We start from the raw sequence: 17,226 nt of genomic DNA, 5'->3' as shown, positions 1-17,226 counted from the left end.
CTTTACGGAACAATTATTAGTCACACTGATTCTTCCACAGTTATTGAAAGAAAACTGAAGCCTGCAAATAGTGACAATAACTAAATTGTACCTGCATGCATTCCTTTATGCATGGACACACAAGAGATTGTGCATGCTGGAAGATGGGGCTAAAACTGCTAGAGAAACTCAGTTAGTGAAACAGCATATGGTAGAATCAAAGGTATGGTCAATCTCTCAAATGGATGAGGGCCATGGTCCTGGTGTGCATTGATGTGAGTAGGCAGAATAACAATTCTGCACAGACTAGATGGGCTGAAGGGACTGCTTCTGTACTGTAGTCCTCTGTGACTTTGATTCAAATCAGCCCCAAGTTGAGTTCTTTCAGCAGTTTGTGGTTTACTCCTTCACTCATGGCAGTCACTTGACTTTCTAAGACACCGTCACAGCAATCTCAAATCTCAGATTTCATTCAAGACATTACTTCAAAATAACTTCCACCAATATTATTTTAGCAGTAGAAAGGGTGAGCAGTTTCAAGTTCCATATATGAAGAACTACCTTGGGCTGAATATTTTGATGTAATCACAAAGAAGAAACTCCAGAAGCAATATTTCATTAGGAGTCTGAGGAGCTTTGGTATGTCACCAAAGATTCTAGCAAATTTCTACATGGAGAGGAGAGCAATCTAACTGGATGTATGAGGAGGAGGGGGTAATGCACAGTATCGGAAAAAGCTGCAGAGGATTACAAACACAGTCAACTCCATCACGGGCACTAAGCCTCCCCAGCAAAAGGCCTCAAAAACACAACATCCATCATTAACAACACTCATCACCCTGGGAGTGCTCTTCTTATTAGCACCAACAGCGATGAGGTTGTGGAGTTTGGGGCCACATAATCAATGTTTTGGGAACAACTTCTTCCCTCTGCCATCAGATTTCGGAATAGACAATGAATGCATGCACCGTTCTATTTTTTAAACTTTTTGAATGGTTTCAATAGTTCTACTTAATATCAGTGAAATGTACACAATATACATCCTGAAAACAGAAGAGTGCCCCAAAGAATGAGACAGTTAAAATGTTAGAACCCCAAATCCCCCACTCCCCACTCCCACACACAAGTAGCAAAGCCCCCACTCCCCACTCCCACACACAAGCAGCAAATCCCCCACTCCCCACTCCCACACACAAGCAGCAAATCCCCCACTCCCCACTCCCACACACAAGCAGCAAATCCCCCACTCCCACGCACAAGCAGCAGCAAAGCAACGACCCTCCCCCAGCCCATCCACTTCCTCAAAAAAAAGCATCAGCACCCCCCACCCACCAAGAATGCAAAGCAAGGCCCTTAATAATGACCATGATCAGCAGCAAAACAAAATTTAATTGTCCACCCAACAATTCAGCACGCTACAGCCTCTCTCTCCTTAATAAATGGAAAATAAGCTGTCCCCTTTCACAGCAAGAGAGACATAACAAGTCACTGATTTATGGTGTTTCGTTTTCTTTTTGCACAAATCTAATTTATGTATATATAAATTAGTCAAAATTTCTGTTACTGTGAATAGCTAAAAGATGACCTGATTTCCAAAAGGCATAAAGTTAAAGATGACACATTTCTTTAATACTTTAAGCAAGTTGACTTTTTAACTTTTTTTTTATTTGAGGGGCGGGTGAGGTCTGGGCCTGACGTCCCGCTCACCCAGGGAAAGTGAACGTGCAATACATCGCCTCTCCTTTCCCGGTGTAGTGATTGCCGCGTGGTCACTGTCTAGCCTGCTAGGCAGGAGGCCACTGCAAATGGCCTCTCCTATATTACTGCGTCCGTAGCAATACCTTCTCACTGGTGCCCGCCGTTTCCACCGAGCTTGCTACGTCATGGCGCGACCGAGTGTCCGGCAGTATAACTGGATGGGTAGGCTGGGCTCGTAGGCCTTGGTTGGCAGCCAGCCTAACAGAAGGACAACTCTGAATCCAGACCCGGGCAGGTGGGGCTCATTAGCCTTGTCAGGCCATCCACCCAGGAGGACACTCCGACGTAACTCCTACTACCCGAGGACCTTGCTGTCACCGTCCCAGCTTGCTAGGCTATGGCAGATGAACCCCGGGTGCAAAGGGTGGGGCCAGTACCATGCACACTGCACTCCACCTAAAATACCATTGCGCAGGCTGAAGGACACGCCCACATCTACGACCATCCTCCCCGACCATTCATCAAGCCCTGCAGCGAAGGGAAAGGGGTGAAAACATCAGGAGGAAGATGACACTGGAAGCTGCAGTTCCGATCCTGCATGCAGGCGGTTCAGGTGTATGGGCCGTCTGATACTGACCCCGGAGATGACGATATCATGCGGCAGCACCCTGAACGACCAAGCAGCCTTCTCTAGGGATAGCACTGCTTGCTCCACATGGAGGGGGGCCTAGAAAAGGTGGCCTAACCAAAGCTCGTTTCCATTCCCCCCCCCCGTTGGCTAGCCGCTGTCAACGGGCATCCTCAAATGTAGTCGAACAACAACAGAAAAGAAAAGGTACACACCTGCCTCACAAGGAGTGCAAGGACTAAAGCTCGCATGCTGGAACATCAGAACAATGCTCGGTACAGCAGACAGTCGTCGCCCAGAACGACGATCCGCTCTAGTTGCGCATGAACTTTCAAGACTGAATGTGGACGTCGCTGCTCTCAGTGAAGTCCACTTCCCAGAGGAAGGCAACCTTCAAGAACATGGCGCCAGCTACACCCTCTGCTGATCAGGCAAGACAGAGACTGAGAGATGCCTTTCTGGCGTTGGCTTTATGGTCAGGAACTTAATTACCTCCAAACTTGAAAAATTGCCAACAGGTCACTCCGACCGCATCATCTCCATGCGCCTCCCACTTCGAATCAAGCAGCATGCCACATTCTTCAGCGTGTACACCCCCACTCTTCAAGCGGATCCTGCAGAAAAGGACAAGTTTTACACTGATCTGCACAACCTCGTACGGAACACCCCTGCAGACGACAAGGTCTTCATCCTTGGTGACTTCAATGGCAGAGTAGGCCAAGATTCAGAAGCCTGGAAAGGAGTGCTTGGCAAACATGGTTTTGGAAACTGCAACAACGGGCACCTTCTGTTAGAGTTTTGCACGGAGCAGCAACTCCCCATCACTAACACTATCTTCCAGCAGAAAGACTGTCTGAGGACAACCTGGATGCATCCTCGGTCCAAGCAATGGCATCTCATAGACTACATCCTGGTGTGCCAGAGAGACCTTCGGGACATCTTACTCAACCGAGTGATGCCCAGCGCAGAGTGTCATACGGACCATCGTCTTTTCCGCTGCAAACTCAGTCTGCATTTCCAACCCAAGCCAAAGAGAGGAGGCACTCCAAGGAAGAAGTTTCAGGTTGGCATCCTCCAGTCAGCTGAAGTGAAAGCTGACTTTCAGACGAATCTTCAGTCGAGGTTTCAGGATCCCAGTTTCCCTACAGACTCCTCTCCAGAAGTGCTTTGGGAACACCTAAAAACCACCATCCTGCAAACCTCTGAAGAAGTCCTAGGGTTTTCCACAAAGAAGAACAAGGACTGGTTCAATGAAAACAACCAGGAGATCCAAGAATTGCTGGCGAAAAAGAGATCCGCCCACCAGATGCACCTTGCTCAGCCGCCTTGTCCTGATAAGAAAGCAGCATTCCGCCTTGTATGCAGCAACCTCCAGGGCAAGTTTCGAGAGAGTCAGAACGTGTGGTGGACCAACCTCGTAACGAGAACTCAGCTTTGCGCAGACACCGGTGACTACAGAGGGTTTTATGAAGTCGAGAGCGGTGTACGGCCTTCGCAACAGGTCCAGAGTCCCTTGCGCAGTGCAGATGGTCAGGCGCTCTTCACAGACAAGGCATCCATCCTGAACTGATGGTTGGAACATTTCCAGACTCTCTTCATCACCAACTGCATGGTCCAAGACTCCGCAATTCATCGCATCCCACAGCAGCCAGAGAAAACAGAACTGGACAAGATTCCAACCCCAGAAGAGACAGTCAAGGCCATAGAGCAGCTGAAAAGTGGCAAGGCAGAGGGAGTTGATGGAATCCCACCTGAGATTTGGAAGCATGGGGGCCCAGCGTTACACACCAAACTCCATGAGTTCTTTGTCTGCTGCTGGGAACAAGGTAAACTACCACAGGGCCTCCGTGATGCAGTCATCATCGCCCTGTATAAGAACAAGGGGGAAAAGTCCGACTGCTCCAACTACCGGGGGATAACTCTGCTCTCTATCACAGGAAAAATCCTCACAAGAGTACTCCTGAACAGATTGGTGCCCAGCATTGCAGAAGAACGCCTCCCAGAGAGCCAGTGTGGCTTCAGAGCCAACAGGAGCACCACCAACATAGTATTTGTACTCAGGCAGCTCCAAGAGAAATGTAGGGGACACAGCAAGGGATTGTACGTGATGTTTGTCGACCTTACCAAAGCGTTCGACACTGTGAGCAGGGAAGGTCTGTGGCAAATCATGGAACGACTGGGATGCCCTCCAAAGTTCCTCAGCGTGGTCATCCAGCTACATGAAGATCAGCGTGGCCAAGTCAGACACAACAACGACCTCTCAGAACGCTTACCAATAGGCAACGGAGTAAAGCACGGCTGCATCCTCGCGCCGACTCTCTTCACCATCTTCTTCAGCATGATGCTCGAAAGGGCCACAGAAGACCTTGATGACGAGGACGGTATCTACATCTGATACTGCACCAATGGTACCATCTCCTCAGATGCCAAGATCAACAAAGAGATTGACAACAGACTGGCAAAGGCAAACAGTGCATTCAGCAGGCTGTACAAAAGAGTCTGAAACAACAAGCATTTGAAGAAAGGCACAAAGATCAGCTTGTACAGAGCCGCTGTGCTGACCACCCTCCACCCTCCTGTACGGTTCCGAGTCGTGGGTCACCTACCATCACCACCTATGACTCCTTGAGTGTTTCCACCAACGCTGCCTCTGCATCATCCTCAACATCCACTGGACTGACTTTGTCACCGACATCGAAGTCTTCGAACAGGCGGAGGTCCCAGCATCGAGGCCATGCTGTTGAAGACGCAGCTGCGCTGGGCAGGGCACGTCTCCAGGATGGGGGATCATCGCCTGCCCAAGATTGTGCTGTATGGCGAACTCTCCACTGGCCACCGTGACAGAGGGGCAACGAAGAAGAGGTACAAGGACTCTGAAGAAATCCCTTTGTGCCTGTCACATTGACCATCGCCAGTGGTCTAATCTTGCCTCCGATTGCAAGGCCAGGCGACACACCATTCACCAATCTGTCTCCTCCTTCGAGAACACACGCAGGGCTGGCATAGAGGACAAAAGGTGAAGGAGGAAGAACCGTGACACAGCAGCACCAAACCCAGAACAGAATTTTCCTTGCAGCCGCTGTTGCTAGACCTGCCTGTCCCGTATTGGCCTCGTCAGCCACCAGCGAGCCTACAGCAGATGTGGGCAGCCCCCTTCCTAAATCTTCGCCCACGAAGCCAAGCCTTTACTTTTTTTATTTCCATTTTTTACAGTTTCAAAATAACAAAAAAGGAAAAGGGCCCGAAGCAAAAGTTTGGTCACCCTGCATGGTCAGTACTTAGTAACACCCCCTTTGGCAAGTATCACAGCTTGCAAACGCTTTCTGTAGCCAGCTGTCTTTCAATCCTTGTTTGGGGGATTTTCGCCCATTCTTCCTTGCAAAAGGCTTCTAGTTCTGTGAGATTCTTGGGGCGTCTTGCATGCACTGCTCTTTTGAGGTCTATCCACAGATTTTCAATGATGTTTAGGTTGGGGGACTGTGAGGGCCATGGCAAAACCTTCAGCTGGCACCTCTTGAGGTGGTCCATTGTGGATTTTGAGGTGTGTTTAGGATCATTATCCTGTAGTAGAAGCCATCCTCTTTACATCTTCGGCTTTTTTTTTTACAAGCGGTGTTATGTTTGCTTCCAGAATTTGCTGGTATTTAATTGAATTCATTCTTCCCTCTACCAGCTGCCAGATGAGGTGGTAAATGTGGGTTCTTTTTTAACATTTAAAAATAAATTGGGCAGATACATAGATGGGAGGTGTATGGAGGGATATGGTCCGTGTGCAGGTCAGTGGGACCAGGCAGAAAATGGTTCGGCACAGCCAAGAAGGGCCAAAAGGCCTGTTTCTGTGCTGTAGTTTCTATGGTTCTACGTTCCCCGTGCCACTGGCTTCAACACAAGCCCAAAGCATGGCCGATCCACCCCTGTGCTTAACAGTTGGAGAGGCGTTCTTTTCATGAAATTCTGCACCCTTTTTTCTCCAAACATACCTTTGCTCATTGCGACCAAAAAGTTCTATTTTAACTTCATCAGTCCACAGGACTTGTTTCCAAAATGCGTCAGGTTTGTTTAGATGTTCCTTTGTAAACTTCTGACGCTGAATTTTGTGGTGAGGACGCAGGAAAGGTTTTCTTCTGATGACTCTTTCATGAAGGTCATATTTGTGCAGGTGTCGCTGCACTGTAGAACAGTGCACTATCACTCCAGAGTCTGCTAAATCTTCCTGAAGGTCTTTTGCAGTCAAACGGGGGTTTTGATTTGCCTTTCTAGCAATCCTATGAGCAGTTCTCTCAGAAAGTTTTCTTGGTCTTCCAGACCTCAACTTGAGTTCCACCAGTCCTGTTAACTGCCACTTCTTAATTACATTACGAACTGAGGAAACGGTTACCTGAAAACACTTCACTTTCTTCTTATAGTCTTCTTCTGCTTTGTGGGCATCATTTATTTTAATTTTCAGAGTGCTGGCCAGCTGTTTAGAGGAGCCCATGGCTGCTGATTGTTGGGACAAGGTTTAAGGAGTCGGGGTATTTATAAAGCTTTGGAATTTGCATCACCTGGCCTTTCCTAACGATGACTGTGAACAACCCATTGACCTAACAAGCTAATTAAGCTCTGAGACCTTGGTAAAAGTTATCTGAGAGCTCAAATCTCTTGGGGTGCCCAAACCTTTGCATGGTGCTCCTTTCCTTTTTTTCCCCACTCTAAAATTGTACAAAACAACAATAATACACTAATCTTGCTTAAAATGTTGAAAAGAATGTTTCATCTTTAACTTTATGACTTTTGGAGATTAGTTCATCTTCTACTCATTAACTATTCACTGTAACAGAATTTTTGACCAGGGGTGCCCAAACTTTTGCATGCCACTGTATATTTTTTATATATATAGATATATATATATATTTTTTTAAAATTACAGTTTATAACATTTTGTATTGCACAGTACTGCTGCTGCAACAATAAACTTCACAACATGTCAGTGATATTAATCCTAACTCTGATTCTGAACTATTGATTTATTCTTTAAAACCAAGTGAAAAATAGAACAGTTTCTTTCCAAAGACTTGCTTCTTATCTTATCACAAAGGGTAGAAAACAAAACTTAAATAGAATCCTAAACAAATGTTTTAGCACCATCATGAACCAAATCATCCATCAAAGAAATGCTTACATATGCAATCCTAACTTAAGCCCATACAACCATAAGACATAGGAGCAGATTTAGGCCATTTTGCCCACCCATTGAGTCTGCTTCACCATTCCATCACAACTGATTTATTTACCTTCTCAACCTCATTCTCCTGCCTTCTCCCCAAAACCTCTGATACCCTGACTAACCAAGAACCTACGAACCTCCACTTTAAATATACCCAATGAATTCCATGTTTACATAATTTCACATTGTTATTAGAGTGGCATAGTTAGTACAATGCTTTACAGTTTGTACTAACTATGCCACTCTAATAACAATGCGACCGGGGTTCAATTCCCACGCTGCCTGTAAGGAGTGCATACGTTCTATCTTTAACTGTGTGGGCTTCCTTGGGATGCTCTGGTTTCCTCCCACATTCCTAAAACTTACCAGTTGGCAGGTCAATTGCTCATTGTAAATTGTCTTGAGATTAGACTAGGATTAAATCGGGGAAATACCAGGAGACATGGCTCGAAGGGCCAATCCCACACTGTATCTCAATAAATAAATAAAATGCAGCTTCTACATCAGACATTCTCAAATGAATTCTCTACGAATTCCTTCATGCAGAAGATGGCTCCATTATACCCAATACCTTCTACTTCCTAAAGAAAACTGGACCCATGTGCGCAGCAATATTTTAGTATGAATATGAAATGTTTTACCATTTCCAGTCTAGTTTTCATTACATTTTTATTTAAAATACACTCTTACAAATGACAAGATTTATTGATTCCACAAAATGTCACTGGAAAGCCATAAAATACACTTTGTTGTTGGGTTCAGAGGTAAAGAAATACTTGAATATTCAATAATTTATTTTCTAAATTAAAAATATTCCTTGTATTTCACAGATAGAACTTTGATCTGCACTCTTCAAAATGCTATTTATAAGACTGAGACAATGCAATCATTATTTTAATAAAATATAATTGTGAGATTCTCAATATGTAAATCTTATTTCCTGCCACCCCGGCCCTCATTGAGATACTGTTCAGACTTCGTAAATAGAATTCCCTGCTCCAATAGAAAGGTTCTGCATAATTCCCATTGTACTTTCAATTCCCAACAGTTCTCCAAGAATTTTATAGAAACAATAGGGTTGGGTTATCCCAGTGGACTGATGTAAGTGAGTAGAGTAATGTAGGGTAAGAATCACTATGGTAGGAGTTGGGTGTGCCACAAATACTTCTTCACAAAGAAATCAAATGAAGCGCTTCACGGCAATGGTGCATCAGCTAAACAGATCATTGATACTGCAGCAAATGGTCAATCAGCGGCATCACAGGTTGCGAGAGGAACACCAGTTTCATGGAAACACTGAGACAAGACCTGACACAAACCCGAGAGCTGGTCAAAAGGGCTTAGTGTTGGCTCCTTGATGGGGATTGCCATTCAAAAAGCTGTAGTTAGAATTGTTAGAGAACGTGGACTATCCATTGTTGCTGGAATACTGCAATGATTGAACTAGGCTGTTTTCATTTGTCTATACAAAGCGAGACAGTTGGAGTCACAAGACAGTGGTGTCATTAGTTGTATTGTAGTAAGTGGTGGGCTGGGCCATGAGTCGAGATTACCAATAGATGCAATGTAGATTGGAGGTAAAACATTCAATTCAGTACAATTATCAGTTTAATCAGGAAGCTTCCGACCTGCCAGTTTCTATTATCTTCCATGTGGGCTCTCTGCAAAGTGGCCGAAATTTGCTCCGGAATATTAAAGGAGAAACAGAAACTGAAACGTATGCTATTCAATCTTCCCCCTGTGACTTTTCTGCTTTCAAACTCACATTACGTTAATGTACCATGGTAGAATGGTAGAGTGTTCTTATCTTTTAATTGAGAGTTATTTTTCACGTCCTTTGAAAAGATGTAATTCCATAAGACGTTGGAGCAGAATTAGGCCATTTGGCTGATCAAGTCTGCTCTGCTAATCCATCATGGCTCATTTATTATCCTCTCAACTCCATTCTCCTGCCTTCTCCCCATAATTAAAATTAAAGACTGAAATTCAATATTAATTTAAACCCCACAAGATCAATGCCTTTTAGTTGTTCACAGGAATACAAAAATAAGAGGTGGAATAAGGAGTGCAGCCACTTAAAAAGAAACAACATACCAGTGACCAATATTCCAAACAAGTCCAGGATCTAGAGATAGTAATTTATGTGAAAAGTTGTATTGAAGTTTTGCTGCCAAAGGACCTCAGGCAAGTTACCCTTGGCAGCAGAATTCTATTACAACTGTTATGCCTGGGAAGGGTGTGAGGGAGGAGGGCTGAGTGGTTGAGGAGAGGAGCAGTCATTGCTTTATCTGTAGTGGGTTGGTAGAGAGGATCACACTGGAGTTAGGGGAGTTGAGAAAGCTGGAGTAGACTGGAGGGAGGAACAGGTCGGAATTGGTTGAAGGAGGCATGAGCTTGGTGATCAGACTGGTAATGATCTAAGAAGAAAGAAATGGGGACAAACTAGTCAAGGGATGGTTTGGCAAAGATCAAGACTTTTGAGGAAATGACAATGAGGTGATAGATTGGAGATAACACAAAGAAATGGTGCATGTTTCAAACTTCAAAAGGACTTAGATTAGGAGAATAGGCAAGAAAGTGGCAAATGAAATACAATGTTGGAAAATGCATGGTCACGCACTTTGGTAGTAGAAATAAATGTGCAGACTATTTTCTAAATGGGGAGAAAATCTGAGATGCAAAGGGACTTGGGAGTCCTTCTGCAGAACACCATAAAGGTTAACTTGCAGGTCGAGTCGGTGGTGAGGAAGGCAAATGCCATGTTAGCATTCATTTCAAGAGGTCTAGAATACAAGAGCAAGGATGTAATGCTGAGGCTTTATAAGGCACTGGTAGGGCCTCACCTCCAGTATCGTGAACAGTTTTGGGCCCCTCATCTTAGAAAAGATGCTGACATTGGAGGGGGTCCAGAGGAGGTTCACAAGGATGATTCCAGAAATGAAAGGGTTATCATACGAGGAATGTTTGATGGCTCTGGATCTGTACTCGCTGGAATTTAGGATGAGGGGGGATCTCATTGAAACCTTTTGAATGTTGAAAGGCCTAGACAGAGTAGGTGTGGAAAGGATATTTCCCATTGTGGGAGAGTCTAGGACACGAGGGAACAGCCTCAAGATAGATGGGCGCCCTTTCAAAACAGAGATGTGGAGAAATTTCTTTAGTCGAAGGCTGGTGAATTTGTGATATTTGTTGCCACATGCAGCTGTGGAGGTCAGGTTGTTGGGTATATTTAAGGCAGAGATTGATAGGTTCTTGACTGGACATGGCATCAAAGGTTATAGGGAGAAGGCCGGGAACTGGGGTTGAGGAGGAGAAAAAAGAAATGATCAGCCATGATTGAATGGCAGAGCAGACTCGATGAGCCAGATGGCCTAATTCAGCTCCTATGTCTTATGGTCTTATGATCTCCTGCAAGGGGATCATTTAAAATATGGCCATCTTTAGTTAACGTCATATCAGGGCTCAAAATTCTAAGTAGTACCAGTATCGAGGCTCTCGCTCTCCACCATTTGCAGGTCAAAAAGGTCATAAAAGAATTTTGCACAGGCAATGTTAAAATGCTCAATGACCAAACATCGATGTCACTGCACATGAAATACCTGGAGCTTGTGGAGTAAGTTTTCAGCAGTGCAGATTGGGCACAATAAGTAGTTGATGTACAGGGAGGCAATGGTTTTACAATGAAATCTATCCATGTAGCACACAAGAATAAATTACACCAGGACATCCCTAGGCATAGGTTTATTTATTGCTTGAATATTTTGAGTGAGTGTCTGGTACGGGAATTGCAAGGCATCTGACCACAAGTCCCTTCAAAGGGCTGTGAAGACTGCTGAGAGGATCATTAGGATCTCGCTTCCACCCATCAGAGATACTTAACAGGAGATATGCATATGCATGGCCTTTAGCAATGTTAATGTTCCCTCCAATCTGTCCAACAATCTCTTTAGCCCCCTACCATCAGGCAGGAGTTACCGTAGCATTAAGACAAAGGCTGTTATGAAGGCAAACATCTTCCTCCCCCGAACCATGAGACTACTGAGCTCCTTGCCACCACCCAGGTCTCATCACATATGAAGCACCAGTAGAATTACAGTGTTTATTTTTTAACTTGCATTGTTAATGCACCTTATTATTTGTTAATATTACCTTATGCGTTGTGCACCTTGGTGGTATACATGTGGACAGTTGATTGATAATAAACAAAACTTGAACTGGACCAAAATTCTCCTTTGCAAAGTGGGTCACAGTCTGGCTGGTTCTAAACACCGGTTTCCCGACCTACTTTGCAAAGGAGATCTTGGTCATTAAAAAATAACTCCATTCAATCTAGGACAATTTGCAGTAACTTATTCCACTTCATGTTTTCTTGTACAAATGTACAAATACCAAGCAGGAGCAAAATTAACGAGTAACAAATCAGAGTTCCAAACCAATTTACCCTAAATGCTGGATGATAGTTTATTGTTTATTTTAATTCTATCTCATGAACAACAAAACTCAACACTTCATTCAAAGGTGGATAATTTCATTGCCACACAACAGATTCTGCAGATGCTTAAAATGGTAGAGGAACTCAGCAGGAGCTGATCTTCCAGTAAGATGGTGGTGGCTCAGATGTAACGGCCTCTCAGGGTGCAACAGAAGGCCTGATTGTTTGTCTTTTATTTCATTTTTACCATCGCAAGGCACTACTGATTGTCAAGAACAACGAGTAGCGCAGGTCTGTCCCACCAGCGAGTTGCTCGATAGCGACGGAGCTGTACATGTTGTGCACCGTGTTACACCCTGCTTCAGCCGCTCACAGAAGGTGGTGGTGTGCAGAGTGTGATCCAACAGACAGTTCACAACGTTTTTAATGTGATCTCAAGACCCTGCTGGACGTTGGTAATGTAGACTATTGTGAGTCTGATTCACTGGTTCATTGGCAAGACGGATGGCAGGGGAGCTGTGTGGGTCAGGCCTCATTCATGCGGCCACCGCGTTAGGAAACACTGGAGCTGGAGCTGGAATCTGTGCTGGGTTGGAGACTGGCCCCTCCCATCGGTGCTGCCCTCCAATGTTCGCTTGGCGGGAGGCAAGCTGGATTGCCTTTGTCTACGGATGCATTTGTGTGATATGAAGAACAACTGTGGGCTTGTTCTCGCAGAAACGAGGCTCCAGAACAACAAACATGCACCATCAAACCATCAATCTACAAGCCGTGAGACTCAGAAACTTGGACTATATTATTATCTTTGTAACCGTACGTGTTTCTGTTATCAAATTAATGTGCTATATATGCTGTGTGTGACCGTTGGTTCTGTGTTTTGCAGCTTGGCTTCAGAGGAATGCCATTTAATTTGGTTGTATTCAAATGTATGGTGAAACAACAATTAAACTTGAGCTTGAACTTGAATCTGATGGAGGGTATCAGCCCAAAACAATGACCTGAAATCTCTCCACTGATGCTGTTTGAGCTGCTAATTTTATTGCTTCCTAGTGGCATTGATTTTCAGCTGACTGGCAAGCCACCCAAGTATGCCAATTGCACTGGACATCAAAGATTTTGCTTCCTGAATACTTTTGGGTATATCTTATGGATTTTGGGCTGCTGATCATGAAAATCACCTTAACTTCTCTAACATGCACCATTTTTTAAAATTGCCTATATTTGTTATTTCAATCTACAATTTAAGTCAATGAAAATGTTGCCCACAATGTAAGCTGAAAAGTTTTCTATCTTGTCCAGGCACGCTTAGGTAGGGAAGGACAGGTTTTAGAAAGGCTATATAATAAACACGTGCACACCGTTCTGTGCATCGCGTTTACATGTATATTGGTTTGCGATCATGTTGATGTGCACGCTCGCATACTGTGTGTACTCATTATAATAAAGTAACTGTATTTTCAGAAGTATTTGTGATAGCAAAATGTCTCATCAATGTTGCAGCAGCCGTGATACTTTGTTACATTTGTGACGAGTATATGCTTAAATCTCAAAGACAGAGATTAAGAAAGCCTACAAGTTCTACTTTGGGTGTAAAATTGATGACTAAGAGAAAGCCTGGGCTCCTCACATTTGTTGTACAACATGTGCTGTTGATCTTAGAGCTTGGTTCAAAGGTACTCAGGAGTCAATGCTATTCGTTGTCCTTTTGATACAGTGAGAGAAGGATCATGTGATAGACTGCTACTTCTGACTGATCAGTGTGTCTGGTTTCTCTGCTAAAAACAAATCCATTGAATACCCCAATCTCCCTTTAGCCATGAGACCTGAGCCCCATGACGATAGTCTTCCAGTACCAATGCCACCAGAAACATGGAGTCTAGAGAAGGCAGATGAAGATGCCATGATGCACGAGCCAGGAATGGAAAACAACAGTGATATAGATACAGATTTTGAACCCTTTATGTCGAGTGAGCCGCATCTGATTACTCAATCTGAGTTAAATGACCTGGTCAGAAACTTGGGTTTGTCAAAGGTAAAAGCAGAATTACTGGGTTCAGGACTGCAAGGATGAAATCTGCTGTCACTGGGCACAAAAATTTTTGAGAAGGATTTTGATATTTGAGACAGATGTTTCTCAGAAATAACTGATGGCAAGATGAAGGAAGGCGTTTTTGTTGGTTCTCTAATCAAACAGATCATCAATGTCAGGCAATTCAAAGAACTTCTAGTGCGACCAGAGAAAATTGCATGCAAAGCATTCAAGGATATTGTTGAAAATTTTCTTGGTAACAATACAGAGCACCAAGCCACATGCAGCTGGTTGATGACATGCTTCAAGCACACAAAACCATGCATGTCACTAAACATTCATTGTCTGCATTCCCATTTAGACTTCTTCCCTGCAAATCTTGGCGCTGTCAGTGACGAGCATGGTGAAAGGTTTCACCAGGACATTGCTGTCATGGAGAAATAATATCTGGGAAACTGGAGCCCATCAATGCTGGCTTTTTATTGTTGGACACTTAAGTGAGAAGCTTCAGACACTGAGTACAAATGAAAGTCTTCAACAAAACATATTTTACTTAATTGAACTATTGCAAAACGTCAGCATTGTTATGCAAGTAAACGCATCATATTCAATAAATGTTGATTTCTCGTTTCTCCAGATTCCTGTGTAATACAAGTAGCCTGAAATTATATTTGTGTTCAGATTCAAGTGTTCTATCATAAACAAAAAAATTCTGAGGACGCAACACTTTCGAAAAAAAATTGCTGTCCATTGTTGTCCACTCTTACCTGGGAGGCTGGCATCCATGGAGAGGAATAAAGAGTTGACATTTTGAGTTGAGACCCTTGCTAGATTCTGGTGAAGGGCCTCAGCCTCAAATGTCAACTTTTTATTCCTCTCCATAGATGTTGCCTGACCTGCTGAACTTGCCCTGCATTTTGTCTGTGTTACTTACGTTACTTCAGAGTTTTACTTCTATCAGACTCAGGTGGAAAAAAATCAAAGTTACAGTTGATGACATCTTTTGATGAAAAATAAATTGCAAAGAACAATGAACAATCCAAATGGCACCACACACACAAAATGCTGGAGGAACTCAGCAGGTCAGGCAGCATCTATGGAGATGAACAAATAGTCAATGTTTCGGGCCAAGACCCTTCTTCAAGACTGGAAAAGAAGGGTGAAGATACCAGTATAAGAAGGTGGGGGAAGAGGAAGGAAACTAGCTAGAAGGTGATAGGTGAATCTAGGTGGGTGGGAAAGGTCCATGGCTGGAGCAGGAGGCATGAGGAGGCCATTGACTGACATGTTGAAGCAGGAATGGGAATCAAAATTAAAGTGTTTTAAAATTAAAATTCAAATGGGGACAAGGTTTAGAAAGGAAGAGCTATATCATGTTTTACCGATCAAATGAGGATGCTACAATCAAGGTTAATATTTTACACCAAGTTATTCATCCTTTAATGCATGAGTGAAACAAGCAATATGTGTTTCTACTATGGGACTATAGATTCTGTGAACATTTTGTAATCTGTTTTATCACTGGAATTGCAGACAGGTATCATCAATCTTTTAAAGAACAGTCCAACAGACACACAGGTTTAGCTTATCTCTGTGCAGAGAAGCAGAACCGTTCAATGATTGTATTACCTTAAGGGTTTCACTGACTGATGCTGCCCCTCCCGGGAAAATCTTCTCAATTTTCACCATGGGTTGAACTTTAGACTCAATGCCACCCGAAATGCTGATTCCTAAAATTAAAATTCAAAGCAAAAATCCTGTCTTAAATCACAAATGTTGCATTCATGAAAATGAGCAAAACTGCATAATGCTCTACTTTTTTTAAAATGGGTCAACTCAATCACAAACAAATGTGAACTGTTATAACCTAGTTTTATTCTCTAAAGTCCCAACCAGAACTTTTCCAGAGAAATGGAAAGACAAACAAAAGTTTTCCAAGTGTCAAAAACTAAAAGTGAAATAAAGTTATTCTGTCAACATTCTAAAAGGGCGTTTCCCCAGTTTGGTATGTCAAGAGTAATGGAGTTCAATCTCAGATTACAGAGCAGGAGATCTATGACTGAACTGAAATGAAATTTCTTCACTCAGGGTGGTGAAATAATGGAACAGATAACCAGGCAAAGTTGTAAAAAAACATTTTTAAAGGAGTTAGTTATAATTCTAGATGCAAAAGGCACCAAGGACTGTAGGGCAGGCTGTCTTTTGAATCACAGGTGCTACACCAAAATTCTTTAACAGTGCATGAGGGGATTGACCATACTTGATGATGTTCGGTCATACCTTCTTTTAAAGATATCTAATGAGGTTGTGCTTTTAACTTCCTTGAAAGAAATAGTTCATGGAGCTGAGATACTGCTACTTGTTACACATCTCAGAATTCATTTGGTAAATAATTAAATTTTCTAATAATTTATGAAATATGTTAACTACTCAAAGTACAATGCATTGCAGTACAGAAATTGGTAGAACTACTATTGGGTTTTAGACCTCCAAGAGGAACATGACTTTGCCGTGTTTTGGAGGCCTGCATGTCTCAATAACCCAGAGAGATACACTGGCCGGAGTTAGGGCTTTATGCTTTGGCTCTTGGTAGGGTCACCCATGCGAAACAGGTCAAAGAGTAGAGACCAGACTAAGAGTGGTCCACTGGTCCTCCAGGTTCAGGGGTTCAGCTCAAACTGTTACAGAAACAGCAATGAAGAATCCTTCTACATCTGGGTGTGACAGTATTCCCGAGTCTCCACCCGGGAATGCATGGCTGACAGCAGTGAAAAGCCAGAGGAAGCTACTGACATGAAGAAGGAAGTGCTGAACATTACCAGAGATGGAGCACCTTCATTGCTGCCCTAAATGCCAACAGCGTAATGGGCAGTTAGTAGTTTTTAGAACTAGCTGTATCACAGACAAGTGCTTTCACAAAGGAAGGATTAGGATGATCATTGCCTCTCTGTCAAAACTTAATCTATTAATTTATAATTTAGTACGTTTAAGTATCATGGAGCAAAGGAACCTGTGGCAGTTCAGTCTTGTCCTTTATATTTAGCCAAGGTCAAAGATTATTGCCAGATATGGTATTTGTCAAACAGAAGCTGAAAATTAAGTGGAAATATTGGGCAAAGACAAAAATAATCACTGGGCAAAAACGGACAGCTGTTCAAGTTGGTGCTTACTTTTGTCAGAAAACTCCCTTTAATCGACAGGAATGAGACCAGTGGGCTTCAGAGCAGCCAGAAATGAGCTTATATCATGTGGCT

General features: G+C 43.4%; 1 protein-coding gene across 1 annotated transcript in view; it reads right to left on the bottom strand.

The window, feature by feature from the left end:
* pdzd7a (PDZ domain containing 7a) overlaps positions 1–17,226 on the bottom strand; it is a 120,976-nt gene that overhangs the window by 35,245 nt on the left and 68,505 nt on the right. The window contains exon 16 of the mRNA XM_063071255.1: positions 15,602–15,702. Within this exon, the coding sequence (XP_062927325.1) occupies positions 15,602–15,702 (101 nt within the window). The remainder of the gene's footprint in view (positions 1–15,601; positions 15,703–17,226) is intronic.

Source organism: Mobula hypostoma, chromosome 19 (assembly GCF_963921235.1).
Source record: "Mobula hypostoma chromosome 19, sMobHyp1.1, whole genome shotgun sequence".
NCBI classification, from domain to species: domain Eukaryota; kingdom Metazoa; phylum Chordata; class Chondrichthyes; order Myliobatiformes; family Myliobatidae; genus Mobula; species Mobula hypostoma.
Note: the sequence above shows the minus strand (reverse complement) of the source record. Positions and strands in the feature narration are given on the sequence as shown.